At 37.7% G+C, this 17,500-nt stretch overlaps 2 protein-coding genes across 4 annotated transcripts in view; one reads left to right on the top strand and one right to left on the bottom strand.

Moving 5' to 3' along the window:
- LOC133650612 (unconventional myosin-XVIIIa-like) overlaps window positions 1-39 on the bottom strand; it is a 202,148-nt gene extending 202,109 nt beyond the window's left edge. For all 3 annotated transcript variants that reach the window (XM_062048069.1, XM_062048067.1, XM_062048068.1), the window contains exon 1: window positions 1-39. This exon is cut by the window's left edge and continues 101 nt beyond it. The gene's annotated coding sequence lies outside the window, so the exon portion shown is untranslated.
- Window positions 40-3,726: 3,687 nt separating this feature from the next.
- The window catches only part of LOC133650611 (vascular endothelial zinc finger 1-like), a 58,010-nt gene continuing 44,236 nt past the window's right edge, over window positions 3,727-17,500 (top strand). Inside the window, exon 1 of the mRNA XM_062048066.1 lies at window positions 3,727-3,826. Within this exon, the coding sequence (XP_061904050.1) occupies window positions 3,794-3,826 (33 nt within the window). The 5' untranslated portion in view covers window positions 3,727-3,793. The remainder of the gene's footprint in view (window positions 3,827-17,500) is intronic.

Raw genomic sequence — 17,500 nt, 5'->3', positions numbered from 1 at the left:
TGGTAAATTCCAGATTCCGAAACGACTGTTGGCGTGTGATGGAACGGACAACACCAAAACACCACTCATGTTTATTTGGATTGGCAACATGCCAACATATTCAGTGTGGTCTGGGGGGGGGGATTAGAAATTAAGCATGTTCGTGTTCTAATGTTTTGTATACCGCCCCATATAATATAAATGTCGATGTTTTTAACTGTGTTGACGTTATTTGTTGTAAATTCCCATTGAACATGAGGGTAGCATTTGTGTATAATGGGCAGCAGCGACACCTAAGGGTCAATTTGAATACTGGGTCAAATTCAGGCAGACCCAGGCTGTTTGATGTGGTGTCTTAATAAACAGTGACGTGCGATGAACTAAACACCAGGTGAGGCATTGATACTTTTGGAGGTTTTTCTTCTTCTTTTTTTTTTACTTAAATTCATATGTGCAGCTCTAATCATTGTTGATTTAGGTTGCACATTAGAGTAACAGGATAAAGAAGGGAGTCATTCGCTTTCATAAAAACGTTATCATAATGATATTGTGATATCATAAATGGGTCCAAAAAGTATTTGGTAAAGTTGTTATTAAATACGTTTTGGTCCCATTTGCTTTTAACAAAACAAATCAAGTGTTGTGAGTGTATCTTACCTTTATGTATTTGTATCTGAAGCAGCAATAGCTATCCTCCGTGAAAACCTACTTTGTATGATCACATTCATTTTGTTTTAAATTCCAGTTTAGAGAAGTGTTTAATCTTGGATACAGTATATAATCCTCCATATTGGCAGACACATTCATTTAATTCAATTTAATTCCAAGCAATAAAACAATATTTTTGCATCTGACAAAAAACACCCACAAACGCTGGCTTAGTCTAATAAAAATGCCATGTTTGTTATAAATACAGTTTAAAAAAAAAAGGCTGGCTTCCGCTGGAGAGACATGTGTCTGCTAGCTTGAGCGCCCCCATTTCGCCCAGTGTGGTGAGTCACAGTACTGCAGAGGCACTGAACTGCAAATTGACAGTATATCGCCCCCTACCTTGAGGCATAAGTACTTGCTGCCTCATTGCCTGCCTCTTCCCCGTGGCAACATGCACGCGCACCCTGGCACGCACACACTCAATGGACCCCTACGTGGACCCCGACTTAAACAAGTTGAAAAACGTATTCGGGTGTTACCATTTAGTGGTCAGTTGTACGGAATATGTACTGTACTGTGCAACCTACTAATAAAAGTTTCAATCAATCAATACACTTTGTGTGTAGCCGTGGAGGCACCACCTGTGTCTGCCTCACTTCTTGTCTGCCGCGTTATTTTCATCAGGAAACACGGAATTTCCACGATTTTGACCATGAAAATTATCAAAGTATACAGGGACCACACCAAAATCACATAGAAAGCATAGACCAAAAGATAAATATTCAAATGTATTTTATTTTATTACTTTGTTTTTGAACATCTCATGGTTAAGCCACCTTGCGGCAAGGTGAGGCACTGCCTCACTTGCCTACCCTGACAGCACGTCATTATGTTAAATGTATTGTATTGTTATTATATCAAATATTATCAATTGAGCCAAAATGCAGAAGGAAATGGACATTGGACAATAAATTTGCATTTTAAGTTAAAGTTAAAGTACCAATGATTGTCACACACACACACAAGGTGTGGTGAAATTTGTCCTCTGCATTTGACCCATCCCCTTGTTCACCTCCTGGGAGGTGAGGGGAGCAGTGGGCAGCAGTGGGCAGCAGTGGGCAGCAGCGGTGCCGCGCCCGGGAATCATTTTGGAATTGGGGGTTAAATCACCAAAATGATTCCCGGGCGCGGCGCCGCTGCTGCCCACTGCTCCCCTCACCTCCCAGGAGGTGAACAAAGGGATGGGTCAAATACAGAGGAAAAATTTCACCACACCTAGTGTGTGTGTGTGACAATCATTGGTACTTTAACTTTAACTTAAAATGCAAATGTATTGTCCAATGTCCATTTCCATCCATGTTCTACATCTCTTGTTCTAATTAGGGTGTGTGTGTGTTTTGTTTTTTTTAATTACGGTAATATGAGTAAGAAATAGACCGATTATACACCTGACTCGCTAAAGCTCGCATTGCACTGTATGGGAATGAAGGCATCCAATATACTGTAGAGTAGGACAAACATTTAAATACACAATGGGAAAACCATCACCAAACAGCAATGCACTGATGAGCAGGGAGTTCAAAGAGCATCCTGGAAAAGGTGTGCATTGTGCATTGCATTAGATTTGATTAGTTTATTTCAGAGGGGACAATGCAAGTTCATAAAACACATGACTCCACATGGTTAAAAAAGCCAGAATTAGCCAGAAGGCTAGTTTTCTTCTGTAGTCCCCCTTGCCATGATGTAAAAAAGGCAGTAAAAGTACAATTTAAAAGAAAAAGAAAAGAAAGAGAGAGAGAGAAAAAGAAAAAAAAAGCACACAATACATATACAATAATATAAAAAATAAAATACAACATAACATTTATCTTAGCATCAAAACAGGCTCATCTTTTAGTGCTGGTAGCTGTAGGCGTTGGTTGATAAGCCACATTTTTAATTTTTTTGTGAAGGCCTTGTAAATTGTGACCAGTTTAACCTCCTCAGGTACTGAGTTCCACACATTTGCGCTCCTTACTGACCAGGCCGACTTACCGAAAGTGCTCCTGCGCTGAAGAATATAACAGTCACTTCTGACAAATGTTTCTTTGTCTGATGAACTCTGCCAGCATATATATGCCATGCATATAATCATGCATGGATTATACAGCACTGTATATTTCAGCATTGTACTGATATAAAGGCACAAACCTTTTTTTTCCCCCAAAATAAATGTATGACTGCACACTTAAATAGGAATTTGAAATGTGCATAATGACATCATTTTAAAAGGAAACATCTGTGAATTTGATTTAAACTGTACAAACTACAGTATGTCAAACAGAAGGCTTGTATAAGATTTGGAATGTATGTTTGTTTGTTTATTTAGTCATACTCAACATTATATTGGTTTGATTTGTAATAAACTATTTATTCAATGTCAGTTGCTTCATTTTTTTTTTACATATGCTATTGCAAACCACTTTTAACTTGTCATAAATTATCAGGAAAGCATTTAAACCTGTGATGAATGCTTGTGAGCATGAAACTAATTGATCCAAATACAGTATTGATAGTATCGATACCATGGGTAGCAGATTCGATGCTGCAAATGCAAAACACACACAAGTACCATATTGCACAATTGTATTATTGTTTTTGCATAACATTAGACTACTGAATACAGCAACACCAAAGTTTTCCATCTGTGAATAAAACAGTTTTTAAAAGAAATACACTAATAAAATGTCGGCAGGAAGAAACACGTATTACATTTAAAATTCATTTTCCAGTTGCTGTCTATAGGAGTAGTGAAACATCCATGGAATAGCCACATGCGACACAGAGGATACTGGATAAAAAATGTCAAGCTATAAAAAAAATTAACTCATCCACAGGGGGGGTTTAGAAAACAAGCTTGATTACAGGAGTAGTATTATGTAAAAAAATGAATGTAATGATTCACTGATAAAATAATAGATTAAAAATGAAACATGTTTTTATATTTTGTTAAGTGCCAGTGATTGTAAACCCCCCAATGTATGAAACAGGCAACAGCGTGACCCCCGTGTTGTTGGTAAAATGGTATAGCCCTTAAGGTTACCGGAAGTTGTTTCAGCTGCCATGTTTGGTTGCTTTGTTGTAGGCTTCCACTAGGTTTCCTACAGAATTAGTAAGTGTGGAAATGGAGCCGAGCTGGAGTACGTTTCTTTTTCAAGTAAGTTCACTCATTGTAGGGTTAACGAGGTAAAATCCGCGTGGGGTAAAAAAAACGCATAAACCGTAACTATTGAGTCTTTTGGCGGCAAAAGTCGTTTTTAAACCGAGTAGTGCGAAGAACAGATAACCAAGCAAAACAATGGTAAATGAATCCAGGCTTCCAGCTGTGAGGCTCCGGAATGACGCTTAAACAAAAAAAGTATACTCAATGAAAGACGTGGGTTTTTTTTTTACATAGAGAAAAAAAATGTTGCAGGAAATTGCTAGCGTTTGTGGTTTTTCACTAAAGTTTTCCAAGTCGACGCCAGGAAGAAAAAAACATGCGGGATGATTTTAAGTGAGCCACTGCACCGTTACAATCCACACCACTTCAGCACATTGCTAGACGCTTCTATCGGGCGCCCGGTGATGAGGACATCGTCTTCCTCCTAAAAGATTTGTATTTCGCTTGGAGGAATCGTGAGGTTTGGAAAATCTCAGCAGCTGATAACGGTGCTTGGCGGCCAACTTTCCTCCCGCTGCGACGGCAACGTTCACTAGCCGAGTTAGCTAGCGAGCCTCCATCACTCTCCTGCAGCCGAGGTGACTCACCAGACACTAACGTCGCTGCAACTTATTTGCAACTCAAAGGCTCCTCTATTTAGCATTTATGTGTCTATTTGCTCCGGTGATCGCCGCGGAAAGGAATTTAAACTATGCACACAACAGCTAACACTAGCTGCGATGATGCTAATTAGGTGCTGGGCGATGTGGCTGAAAAATGTATCAGGATATATATCGTTTTTTTAATATTAGTCGATATCGAACATTATTGACATGGTTATGACCTGTAGAAAATGTTAACATTTGTATTTAAAATGTAACCTTCCTCATGATCATAATCCCATCAGCTATCAAGTCAGAAAGGAAAGGGAATGTAACCACAACAATGGAAACCACTCAATTAATATGGACAACATTCTAAAATCACAATAAAGACTTAACAATAACCTCTTCAAATGTAGGTGAAACAAAGAAATGCATAAGAATAGCTTAAAGAATCAAATTCTTTGAACATTTTTAAAAAGCGTTTTAAGCTAAATTTATTGCGACGTTATGGTTGAGGAATTCACATTAGTTGCATAATTTTGGTCTTGACCTCTGTATGTATGATGAGATTATCGCAGATCTTCAAGATGCAACCTTTTAATCAAATTTGAATAATAGGATACTGAGACTGATTTGGTGGATTTAAAGATTCCTTTTTTATTTATAAATGAAATTGTAAATGGGTATTTGGTGGGTAGATTTTGAAATGTATTGTACCGTATTTTTTTGTATATTATATGATAATGTATATTTTAACTGTGGGTCCCTGTCCCATAAGCTGTGTGCTTCTAGGGATGACCTTTTTGCAGAACGGACTCTGATATTTACAAAAGAAACAATATGAAATACAAAACTATGTTTGTATGTCAATAAATAAATACATAAAGTATAACAAAGAGAAAACTGAGAAACATTTTTTTGCATGTTTACTGTAAGGAAGTAATGTGGTCTGTATAACATTTAATTTGGTCTGTTATTATTTAAGTATGAAAAATAATTAATGTTATGCAGTAATTAATATTTAAACATTATTAGACCAAAGTATTATGTTAAAGTAGCATATTTGTTGTATTTTGTTAGTTATTTTATTGATACAGTCCTGCACTGTTGTTTCCGTACATCCGAATAGGGAACAGACAAGGGTTAATAGTAAAAGAAGAGCGCGGCAAAGGACTACGGTCCGTTTGAAAAAAGAAAAGAACTCTGCCATAATGTTGAGCTGAATTTTCCTGTCTTATAGACAATTTATTTGCTTTCTGCAGCACTCATTTCTAGTTACTTTTCTCACTTCGTGCAGAGAATCAACAGCGAGACAGCTAGATGGCGCAACTAAACTTGATAGTTGATACTGTTATGCAATTGGCTGTTTAGCTTGTCCCTCCCGTTGCTCACTGATCACTTCCTGTTTTGCTAGTTTACAGACCGCAAGTACCTTTGTTAATGCATGCATGCAACCAACCATACTTCATTCTATATAGATATGTTAGGGGTGTAACGGTACGTGTATTTGTATTGAACCGTTTCGGTACGGGGGTTTCGGTTCGGTTCGGAGGTGTACCGAACGAGTTTCCACACGAACATATTTCCGCTTCCTTCTGCCTCTGTCTGTACTCTACACAGCACCCAGCATTGTCCCACCCACACAACCATATGATTGGTTACAAACAGAGCGGTAACAGCCAATCAACAGTGCGTATTCAGAGCGCATGTAGTCCGTGCTTAGCGTTTAGCAGGTAAGCATCAGGCTGCGGACTCTCTCCAAATTATAATAAACACCTCCCATTCAACTACTAGTAACATCACTATGAGCACGTTGACCTTCTAGAAATATAAAAGGCAGCTCAGCTCGCTCGCAGTCCTGGCTTGAGGTGAAGGCTAATTCGCTTTTAGCGTAACATTAGCTCATTTTGCGGTGTGTGTGTGTTACGGACAGCAAAGCCCTGTCTGTCTGTTATTTCATTTGACCTTTTTCTGTGTTGATTGAGCTGTGATGAAGCAGCAAAAAAGGACTTTATGTTAAATGAAGAGTTTCTGTCTCTGATAGTTGATATAATAATGTAACTGCATCATTAAAGGCCTACTGAAATGATTTTTTTTAATTTAAACGGGAATAGCAGATCTATTCTATGTGTCATACTTGATCATTTCGCGATATTGCCATATTTTTGCTGAAAGGATTTAGTAGAGAAAATCGACGATAAAGTTTGCAACTTTTGCTCGCTGATAAAAAAAAAGCCTTGCCTGTACCGGAAGTAGCGTGACGTCACAGGAGCTAGGATTCCTCACAATTCCCCGTTGTTTACAATGGAGCGAAAGAGATTCGGACCGAGAAAGTGATGATTACCCCATTAATTTGAGCGAGGATGAAAGATTCGTAGATGAGGAACGTTACAGTGAATGACTTGAGAGGCAGCGATGGACGTATCTTTTTTCGCTCTGACCGTAACTTAGGTACAAGCTGGCTCATTGGATTCCACACTCTCCTTTTTCTATTGTAGATCACAGATTTGTATTTTAAACCACCTTGGATACTATATCCTCTTGAAAATGAGAGTCGAGAACGCGAAATGGACATTCAGTGCCTTTTATCTCCACGACAATACATCGGCGAAATACTTTAGCTACGAGCTAACGTGATAGCATCTTGCTTTAACTGCATATAGAAACAAAAGAAATAAACCCCTGACTGGAAGTGTAGATAGAAAATCAACAATACTATTAAACCGTGGACATGTAAATACACGGTTAATGCTTTCCAGGCTGGCGAAGGTTAACAATGCTGTGCTAACGACGCCATTGAAGCTAACTTAGCAACCGCACTGCACAGAGGTATGCTAAAAACATTAGCTCTCCACCTACGCCAGCCAGCCCTCATTTGCTCATCAACACCCGTGCTCACCTGCGTTCCAGCGATCGGCAGAAGGACGAAGGACTTCACCCGATGCGTTTGGCGGCCCGGAGACGTAGGAAGTCAAGGTGAAGTCGGCGGCTAGCGCGGCTAGCGCTCCAACAAAGTCCTCCTGGTTGTGTTGCTGTAGTCCGCTGCTAATACACTGATCCCACCTACAACTGTCTTCTTTGCAGCCTTCATTGTTCATTAAAGGCCTACTGAAATGATTTTTTTAAATTTAAGCGGGAATAGCAGATCCATTCTATGTGTCATACTTGATCATTTCGCGATATTGCCATATTTTTGCTGAAAGGATTTAATAGAGAAAATCGACGATAAAGTTCGCAACTTTTGCTCGCTGATAAAAAAAAGCCTTGCCTGTACCGGAAGTAGCGTGACGTCACAGGAGCTAGTATTCCTCACAATTCCCCATTGTTTACAATGGAGCGAGAGAGATTCGGACCGAGAAAGTGATGATTACCCTATTAATTTGAGCGAGGATGAAAGATTCGTAGATGAGGAACGTTACAGTGAAGGACTTGAGAGACAGTGATGGACGTATCTTTTTTCGCTCTGACCGTAACTTAGGTACAAGCTGGCTCATTGGATTCCACACTCTCCTTTTTTTATTGTGGATCACGGATTTGTATTTTAAACCACCTCGGATACTATATCCTCTTGAAAATGAGAGTCGAGAACGCAAAATGGACATTCAGTGCCTTTTATCTCCACGACAATACATCGGCGAAATGCTTTAGCTACGAGCTAACGTGATAGCATCGTGCTTTAACTGCATATAAAAACAAAAAAATAAAGGATAGAAGGAAGGATAGATAGAAAATCAACAATACTATTAAACCGTGGACATGTAAATACACGGTTAATGCTTTCCAGGCTGGCGAAGGTTAACAATGCTGTGCTAACGACGCCATTGAAGCTAACTTAGCAACGGGACCTCACAGAGCTATGCTAAAAACATTAGCTCTCCACCTACGCCAGCCAGCCCTCATCTACTCATCAACACCCGTGCTCACCTGCGTTCCAGCGATCGGCAGAAGGACGAAGGACTTCACCCGATGCGTTTGGCGGCCCGGAGACGTAGGAAGTCAAGGTGAGGTCGGCGGCTAGCGCGGCTAGCGCGGCTAGCGCTCCAACAAAGTCCTCCTGGTTGTGTTGCTGTAGTCCGCTGCTAATACACCGATCCCACCTACAACTGTCTTCTTTGCAGCCTTCATTGTTCATTAAACAAATTGCAAAAGATGTCCAAAATACTGTGGAATTATGAAATGCAAACAGAGCTTTTTGTATAGGATTCTACGGGTACCATAACTTCCGTTACTCTGACTTCGTCACGCGCATACGTCATCATACCGCGACGTTTCAGCCGGATATTTCCCGGGAAGTTTTAAAAGTCACTTTATAAGTTAACCCGGCCGTATTGGCATGTGTTGCAATGTTAAGATTTCATCATTGATATATAAACTATCAGACTGCGTGGTCGGTAGTAATAGGTATCAGTAGGCCTTTAAAAAAATTGCAAAAGATGTCCAGAATACTGTGGAATTATGAAATGAAAACAGAGCTTTTTGTATAGGATTCTACGGGGTACCATAACTTCCGTTACTCGGACTTCGTCACGCGCATACGTCATCATACTGCGATGTTTCAGCCGGATATTTCCCAGGAATTTTAAAATGTCACTTTATAAGTTAACCCGGCTGTATTGGCATGTGTTGCAATGTTAAGATTTCATCATTGATATATAAACTATCAGACTGCGTGGTCGGTAGTAGTGGCTTTCAGTAGGCCTTTAAGCCTACATGAACTCCATGGTGTTCGGGGATGAATAGCCTCTCCTATTGCTATTGTACCATTTTTTCAGCTATAGTTACATTAATCATTAGTAATGCAGCAGCCTAGTTTTGAATGGCAGTGTCCCTGCTATCACATGTTGATAAAAATATAACATTTAAATAATAAACACAATAAAATTACCATGAATTGATTTACGTGGACCCCGACTTAAACAAATTGAAAAACTTATTCGGGTGTTACCATTTAGTGGTCAATTGTACAGAATATGTACTGTACTGTGCAATCTACTAATAAAAGTTTCAATCAATCAATCAATCAATCAATCAAAAATCAACTACCAGCTTCCCAAATGCTGTAATAAATTAAGCATGATGAGTTGACTTGAAGCTGTTAATGTTGCACTTTTTATATGTAGAAGAAAGGTTTTGTCATTTTATTTAATCTGAGCAACAACTTGAGGCAGTTTACTGTTGATTAACGTGGGCAGAATTATTATAGTGTTCCCAATGTTAAAAAGATAAAGCCATTGTTTACAAATTTGGTAAATAAATAACCAAAAAATGTATATTTTGTTGTTTTCTTACTGTACCGAAAATGAGCCGAACCGTGACCTCTAAACCGAGGTACGTACCGAACCAAAATGTTTGTGTACCGTTACACCCCTAATATATATATATATATTGAATGTTTTATCAAACACATTTTTTTTATTAACATTGATTACGTGTCTATCGCAATATTTACTGGTATTGTTTAATTGTCCTAGTCCTAATGCTTATACTGTAGTAGTCCTCATTTTTAGCTCAAATGTTCAGTTCACTTTAGTGAAACATTGTATTTCCCGACTCTCAACTTGGCTCATACGATATAAGTTCCTGTACAATTAACAATGTTATCATGTATGAGGATGGTAGATTCACTGATGTGTTGCCATAGGGATTAAGCAGAGCACAAAATATGCTGCGTTGACTACTAGTGCATCTCAGTAAATTCAAAGACCTTTTGAAAAGTTTTTATTTCTGTAACTCAATTCAAAAGTGAAACATATACATTACAAAATATAATTGCATATAGAACTTGGATGATTCTAGCTTACAGTTAATTAAAAAAATAATTCAGGACCTCAGACAATCAAACATTAGGGACTGGTTTGCACTCTGATCAGTAAATTAACTGCAAATACCTTCTTAGTCGGAAGTAGGGATGTAACAATATTGCAATTTAACATCATGATTATCGTGACCAAAATTATGGCAATTATCTTTATAATCGCTGTATTGTTAAATGTGCTCTTAAAGTACTTGTACACACACTGAACTCTTGTGACCAAACTATTTGTCTAATAACTAAAATAAATAGACACACTGTTAGAAAACTTACTCGTTCACGTGTCTTGGGCTTTTAATGCTTCACTGATAGTTTTGTCTTAGTATTTCATCTGTTTTAATGGCTAAGCTTTTATTGTTTTAAATATTGGTTTGTACTTAAAGATGGATTTAAATGAAAAGTGCGTAACAAATAAAATCTATTGTTATTATTTCTGGCGGAGCTTTGTGGCATCCTAATCTGTTCAGCGGTCTTTGAACACACTGTAAAAACACCTTCGTCGAGTAATCCTCTGTTCTAGGTTCAACGTGCACAATTTAAAATCTTAGTTGCTTAGACAACAATGTGTTTGGATTGTTGCATGTTGTTTCCTAATGGGGAAATACATTAATGTCTCTCCTTTTTATTTTAGAATTTAAGTTTATCAAAGTGTCGTTGTCAATCGCAGGTTTTCGTTCATTTAAATTGTGCTAATATATTTTTAAGTTAGTTTTACCGCGTTTATCATTATTACAGTTTATCGTTAAATCCGTAGTCTAAATTCAGCTCCCGAAATTAAATGACTTCTGTACTTTATTCAAATTTCAAATGTGTAGTTTAGTGTTACCCACATAACTACACTCGATCTGTGGTGCAGGGCTGTGGGGGTCAAAATGGTGTCAACATCTACAAACCCTGTTTCCATATGAGTTGGGAAATTGTGTTAGATGTAAATATTTAGAACCTTTATTTAACCAGATAAGAAAACCCATTGAGATCAAGATCTCTTTCACAAGGGTGACCTGGCCAAGAGGTCAACAGCACATGTCACAGAGCAGTTTCAAAATAAATACATTAAGACATACATTTTAAAATACATAAGAGAACTGTAAAACAACAGAGATTTACATCTTTAAAAACACAGGCACTGTGCAAACGTCTCTCGCTGTTTGTCCCTCAGGACAGAACGGAAGGCTCCAAATGGAAGTAGTTCTGTAAGTTTCAGTTTCGTCTGCAATTCATTCCATGCCATAGGGGCAGCAATGCCAAAAGCTCTTTTGCCAAATTCAGTCCGTACATGAGGAACAGTTAAAACATACAAATTGTTAGAACGTAATGCGTAAGAGCTGCTTTTTCTTTGTAACAGAGTACACAAGTATGGAGGTATTAAACCTAAAAGAGCCTTATAAATTAAAGTCAGCCAATGTGTGTATCTGCGTGCACTCAATGAAGATAAGTCTGACTTCATATACAGTTGACAATGGTGGGTGAGACTACGACAGTCAGTAACAAATCTTAGAGCTGAATGAAAAACAGTGTCCAAGGACTGGAGGCATTTAGATGAAGCACTAAAATAAAGCACGTCTCCATAATCAATTACAGGCAAGATAGTTGCTGTCACCAATTTCTTTCTGACTTTAAGAGAGAAGCAGTTTTTATTTCTAAAAAAGAAACCAAGCTTTACCCTAAGCTTAGAGACCAAGTTGTTAATATGGGCTTTAAATGAAAGCTCCTGATCAAGAGTAAAACCCAAGTACTTGTAATTTAAGACCTGCTCTATAGGGTTTCCATTTGATGTTACAATATTTGGAATATTTTCCAGTAGCACCCTTGAATGAGAGAAAACCATTACCTTGCTTTTATCTGTATTTAAAACCAATTTAAGATCAAATAAGCGAGCCTGGATGACATCAAAAGCAGCTTGTAAAAACTCAAAAGCCTGAGTGATGGAGGTTGAACAGCAATAAATAATGGTGTCGTCTGCATAAAAATGGTACATTGCATTTGACAAATTATTACAAAGATTATTTATGTAGATAGAAAATAAAATGGGCCCCAGCACTGAGCCTTGTGGAACGCCCTTGGTAATGTCCAGTAATGAAGAGGTGGTCCCAGCCACCTGTACACATTGTGTTCTGCTGGAGAGATAGTCTGTGAACCAAGCAGCTGCATTTTTAGATAATCCAACGTGATGAAGGGCTTGAATTAACAGACTGTGGTCTACTGTGTCAAATGCTTTTGACAAATCAATAAATAGGGCGACACAATATTTCTTGCCGTCTACAGCCTCGATTAAATCATTGAGGACCTTAAGAGCAGCTGTAATAGTGCTATGCTGTTTTCTAAAACCAGATTGAAATGGAGATAAAATATTGTTTGATTCTAAAAAATCCTCTAGCTGGTTACTGATGATCTTCTCAAACAATTTTGCTAAAATGCATAATTTAGAAATTGGTCTGTAATTATTTATATTTGTGGGTTCACCCCCTTTTAGCAGGGGAAGAACAAAGGCCGATTTCCAGATTTTTGGAATGCTTTTACTTGTTAGACTTAGGTTAAAAATATGCGAGAGAGGCTCAGCAACAAAATCAGCAGCCAATTTTAAGAAAAAGGGTTCAATTTGGTCAGGTCCTGCTGCTTTAGTTGTGTCCAGGCTCTTTAGTGCACTGTTTACCTCGGATATTGATACAGGTGTGAACTCAAAAGTGCAGGTGCTGCGTCTATTTACAGCCTGTGGTGTATTTGGTATATTAACATTAGTTAAACCAACATTTGACAATTGAGGATTCAACGACTCAAACAAGGATCCGGCAGAAACAAAATACTCATTAAAACAATTTGATATAGTTGTCTTATCAGACAAAGTACCAGATTGAGTAATTAAAGGACTTGGAAAGTCATTTGTTGTCACATGATTTAAAGAAGCTTTTATGGTTTGCCAAAACTTTTTGGGATCATTTATATGTTTTTTGCATTCATGCAGGTAAAAATCAGACTTGGCCCTCTTAACAAGCGAAGTACATTTATTTCTAAGCTGGCGGAAGCTAAGCCAGTCAGCCTCTGTCTTTGTTTTTCGAGCCCTGGCCCAAGCAACGTCTCTCTCTTTGAGAAGGTTTCCAATTGCAGAGGAAAACCAGGGATTATTTCGACCTTTAACTCTAAGTTTTCGAAACGGAGCATGTTTATTGACTATACGTTGAAATTCATTATAAAAGTATTTCAACGCTATCTCAATATCATCAATTAAAGCAACTCTGTTCCACTGAAAGGCAGCTAAATCGTATATAAAAGCTGGGAGGCAAAAGTTTTTAATATTTCTTTTGCATGTAATAGTGGGTTTTGATTTTGGTAGCTTGCAGTTTCTTACAGCTGCAATTGTACAATGGTCACTCAAGTCATTGGCAAACACCCCAGTGCCAGTGTACTTATGGGGAGCGTTGGTTAGAATTAGATCAAGTAAAGATGATTTTGAGGAGTTTTTAGTATTGGGTCGAGTTGGGGAAGTGATTAATTGAGTTAAGTTTAGTGAGTTGCATACAGCTTTAAGGTTATCAGAAGAGGAAGTCAACCAGTCAAAATTTAAATCACCAACCAAGAGAAGTTCACTAGCTTTTAACCCACTCATAAAGGATTCAAGCGAGGCAAGGGCTTCAGTGGAGGCAGAGGGAGGTCTATAACAGCCTACAATTGCGAGAGGTTGGCCATGTGAGAATTCAAGCTGCAGGGCAAGGAGTTCAAATTGTTTAGTGAACAATTAACACAATTTTCCAACTCATGGAAACGGGGTTTGTAATTTGCTCTACTCGCCATAAACGTGCGATAACAATAGCAAACTACTTTAGTTGTACCTCAATTTACGAGCTTAATTGGCTCTGTGTCGAAGCTCTTAACTCAAAACACTTGTATCTCAAGTCAAAGTTTCCTATTGAAATTACACCAATTTAAGTAGTGCTTTGCCCTCAACAAAACCGCACAATTTTAACATGTATCATGTCAAAACGCAAATACTGACTTTTATATAATAAATATTGTACAAAAACAATACAACGCAATGTTTTAACAACTGCAGTAGTTTTAATGAAGTAATATAATTTACAGCATTTGCCTTGAAGAGTGGACTTCTACGGCATTTCATTTCAGCTGCTTCTCTGTCAAACACACCCTCAGCAGCTTTTCCATATTTTCATTGTTAAATGAGATATTATTTTAACATTCTTTGCTGATGTTCGACTCATTTTGCTTCAGTATGGCGCAGAGTAACAGTGATACACTCGAATTGTTTCGCTAAGTTAGTTACACACACTGTAATGTTTTGATTATTCATTTTTTAATTCAATTAACAAAGTTATGTCGATCTCTAGCTAGTAGTAATCTTAAATCAGAATGTGCAGGTTAACCATAACCACTAATTGTTGAGCAGTCGGATGATATTTACAAAATAAACAAAGCTGTCATTCCGGCTCTAAATATATCAGAACATTAAAAAACAGCACACACACTTAATAGAAGCCATAATGCTTCAAATATATATTCTAACACGCTTCAAATATATATCCTAAATCTACTTGTTAAATAAAACCTATGCCTTGTTTTAAATAGGGCTGCAACAACTAATCGATTAAATCGATTATAAAAATAGTTGCCGATTAATTTAGTCATCGATTCGTTGGATCTATGCTACGCGCATGCGCAGAGGCTTTTTTTTTTTTTTTTTTTTTTTTTAATTAAAATTTAAAAAAAATTTTTTTTTAATAAACCTTTATTTATAAACTGTAACATTTACAAACAGCTGAGAAACAATAATCAAAATAAGAATGGTGCCAGTATGCTGTTTTTTTCCCAATAAAATACTGGATAGGATAGAAATGTAGTTTGTCTCTTTTATCCGATTATTAATCGATTAATCGAAGTAATAATCGACAGATTAATCGATTATCAAATTAATCGTTAGTTGCAGCCCTAGTTTTAAATAATACTTAGACCTATCACCCTACTGTATTTAAATGTTGGTCATTATGGTGGTACTTGGGGAGCCAAGTTTTTTCTGAGGTGGTACTCTGTGAAAAAAGTTTGAAAACCACTGTTTTAAAATGTTGGAAAATTCCAATTGACAATGCCTCCTGCGCCGATAGCAAGCAGTGATCATAACATACGAAGAAGCGGAAGGGACACTTTCAAAGTAAAAAAGTTTCATAAACATGGAGAATTCTAGACAGATTGCGCCAAATACGTTACAATGTATTCGTGGCAGGCTGCTACTTAAGAGTCTTAACTTATTTATTTATTTATTATTAATTAGGTCACACATATTAAAAGTACAATTTAAAATGTTGATGTGCAATTATTGGGGAAAAAAAGAATGAACGTTATGGCACGCAGAAAAATCATATTGTAAGTATTTTCCCTAAAATACGCATTGAGGCTACGAAGTGTGTTTCTCTGAATACTCGATTAACCACACTAAAATTGATAGATTACTTGATAACTAAAATGATCGATAGCTGCAGCCCTAGTTTTCACTCAAAATAAATAATAGCTCAGTTGTATTGGACTAGCTGTACCTACAGTACCTATTCAAATCTATGGTTTACACATTACAGTGTTGTCGTACAGTACTGTGTGGATAGTATTCTCTCCTGACTTATTAACTTGCTAATTTCCTCTTCTGATCTGGTTACTCTCAGCTGTAATGTAGTTCCAGTTGGACTTGTGTTGATGTGTACAAAGCACTTAGTCTTTAGTTCTTTCACTACTTCACATTCAAGCTAGCATAGCGGTTAGCATTACCTTTCCTCTCTGTTTTGTGTGTGTCCGCACTAGTTCCACATTTCAGAACGGTCTGTGTTAATTTAACATACTAAAATAATCAGTATTTTGACGTTTGTCCATCGATTCAGAATCGTCCATGTCCAACTTGTGATGCATCTAAGAATCAATCAGTTTTCCCACCTCTAATAGACACTGCCTGCCGACTAAGATTGGCATATTAATGTTACTCTACTTATTAAAGGAAATGTTATTTGTTAAAATGTTTTTGTTTTCTTGCCCATGTGACCCATCCATTATTTTGAATATAGTAAAATGTGGTATTTAGTTAGTTAATCCTATATCTATTGGTAACTGTGATTTAATATAAGATATTGTCTGGCTCAGAAAAAGGGAAGAAATTGTGCTCGAGTGGGTTATGTTGAGGGATGTAACAGTAAACGGTATAATGATAAACTGCGATAAAATTCCAGGCGTTAGTAATACCGTTTACATTTTTCATTACCGAAAAACTGAAGCGCCACAGCGCCTGTGCACTAGAGCCGTTAGGCCCAATCAAACATGGCGGCAACTCCATGGATTTTGCTTAGAAAATTTTCCCTCCGAGTAAACGGAGCCTATCGCTTCGTTTCACTTCATTTCAATTCTACTTCCGTGGAGTCTCGGCGTGTGTTTAGGAGCGCAATGCTGTTGGAAGATAAAAATATTTGATGTTGCAGTTTCATTTTGAACGTGCAACTAGCGTCCTTCCGTCAGCTGCTGGGACTGAGAGTTACCATGCAGCAGGCGATGTGTCGTGAACGTGCCACAACATGTTTATAAAGTCTTTAGTTCGTTGACTGGGATGCTTTCTCGTCCTTTATTTAACTGCAAATTTTGTCAGTGTTCCAATAACATACGTAAATACTATATAGCTGGGATGCGTTGTCTTTAATCTCCTTTCTAATGAGTTAAATTTTCTTATTAAAGAAATTCATAAAATCATCTGCCGAGTGTGTGGAGCTACTGGGAGGAGTCCCTTGTTGGGTTAGCGATGCTACTGTACTAAACAGAAATTTAGGATCGTTTTTGTTGAGGCGGATGAGATTTGAGTAGTATTTAGCTTTAGCTAAGGTAAGCATGCGTTTATAAGTTATTAAACTATCACTCCATGCTTGATGGAAAACCAAGTTTAGTCGCGCGCCATTTGCGTTCCAGTTTTCTACATGATAATTTATGAACTCTAATTTCTTCTGTAAACCATGGGGTGCGCCTTTTAGGGGCCCTTTTTTGCTTTAGCGGTGCTATACTATCAATAATTTCGCGCAAGGCATCGTCAAAGTTGTTAGTGAGGTTATCAATAGAGCCGACATAATTTGGGAATGGTGCCATTACCGAAGGCAGTAGGTCAGCAAGAGTCATCGTTGTGGCAGCATTAATGTTGCGGCCGCCATAGCAGTTATTATTATTATTAGCTTGTTGACAATGAGTCAAAACTTCAAATTTTATAAGGTAATGATCGGACATTACTTTAGTATATGGAAGTAT

This window comes from Entelurus aequoreus, linkage group LG05 (genome assembly GCF_033978785.1).
Source record: "Entelurus aequoreus isolate RoL-2023_Sb linkage group LG05, RoL_Eaeq_v1.1, whole genome shotgun sequence".
Lineage (NCBI taxonomy): Eukaryota > Metazoa > Chordata > Actinopteri > Syngnathiformes > Syngnathidae > Entelurus > Entelurus aequoreus.
Note: the sequence above shows the minus strand (reverse complement) of the source record. Positions and strands in the feature narration are given on the sequence as shown.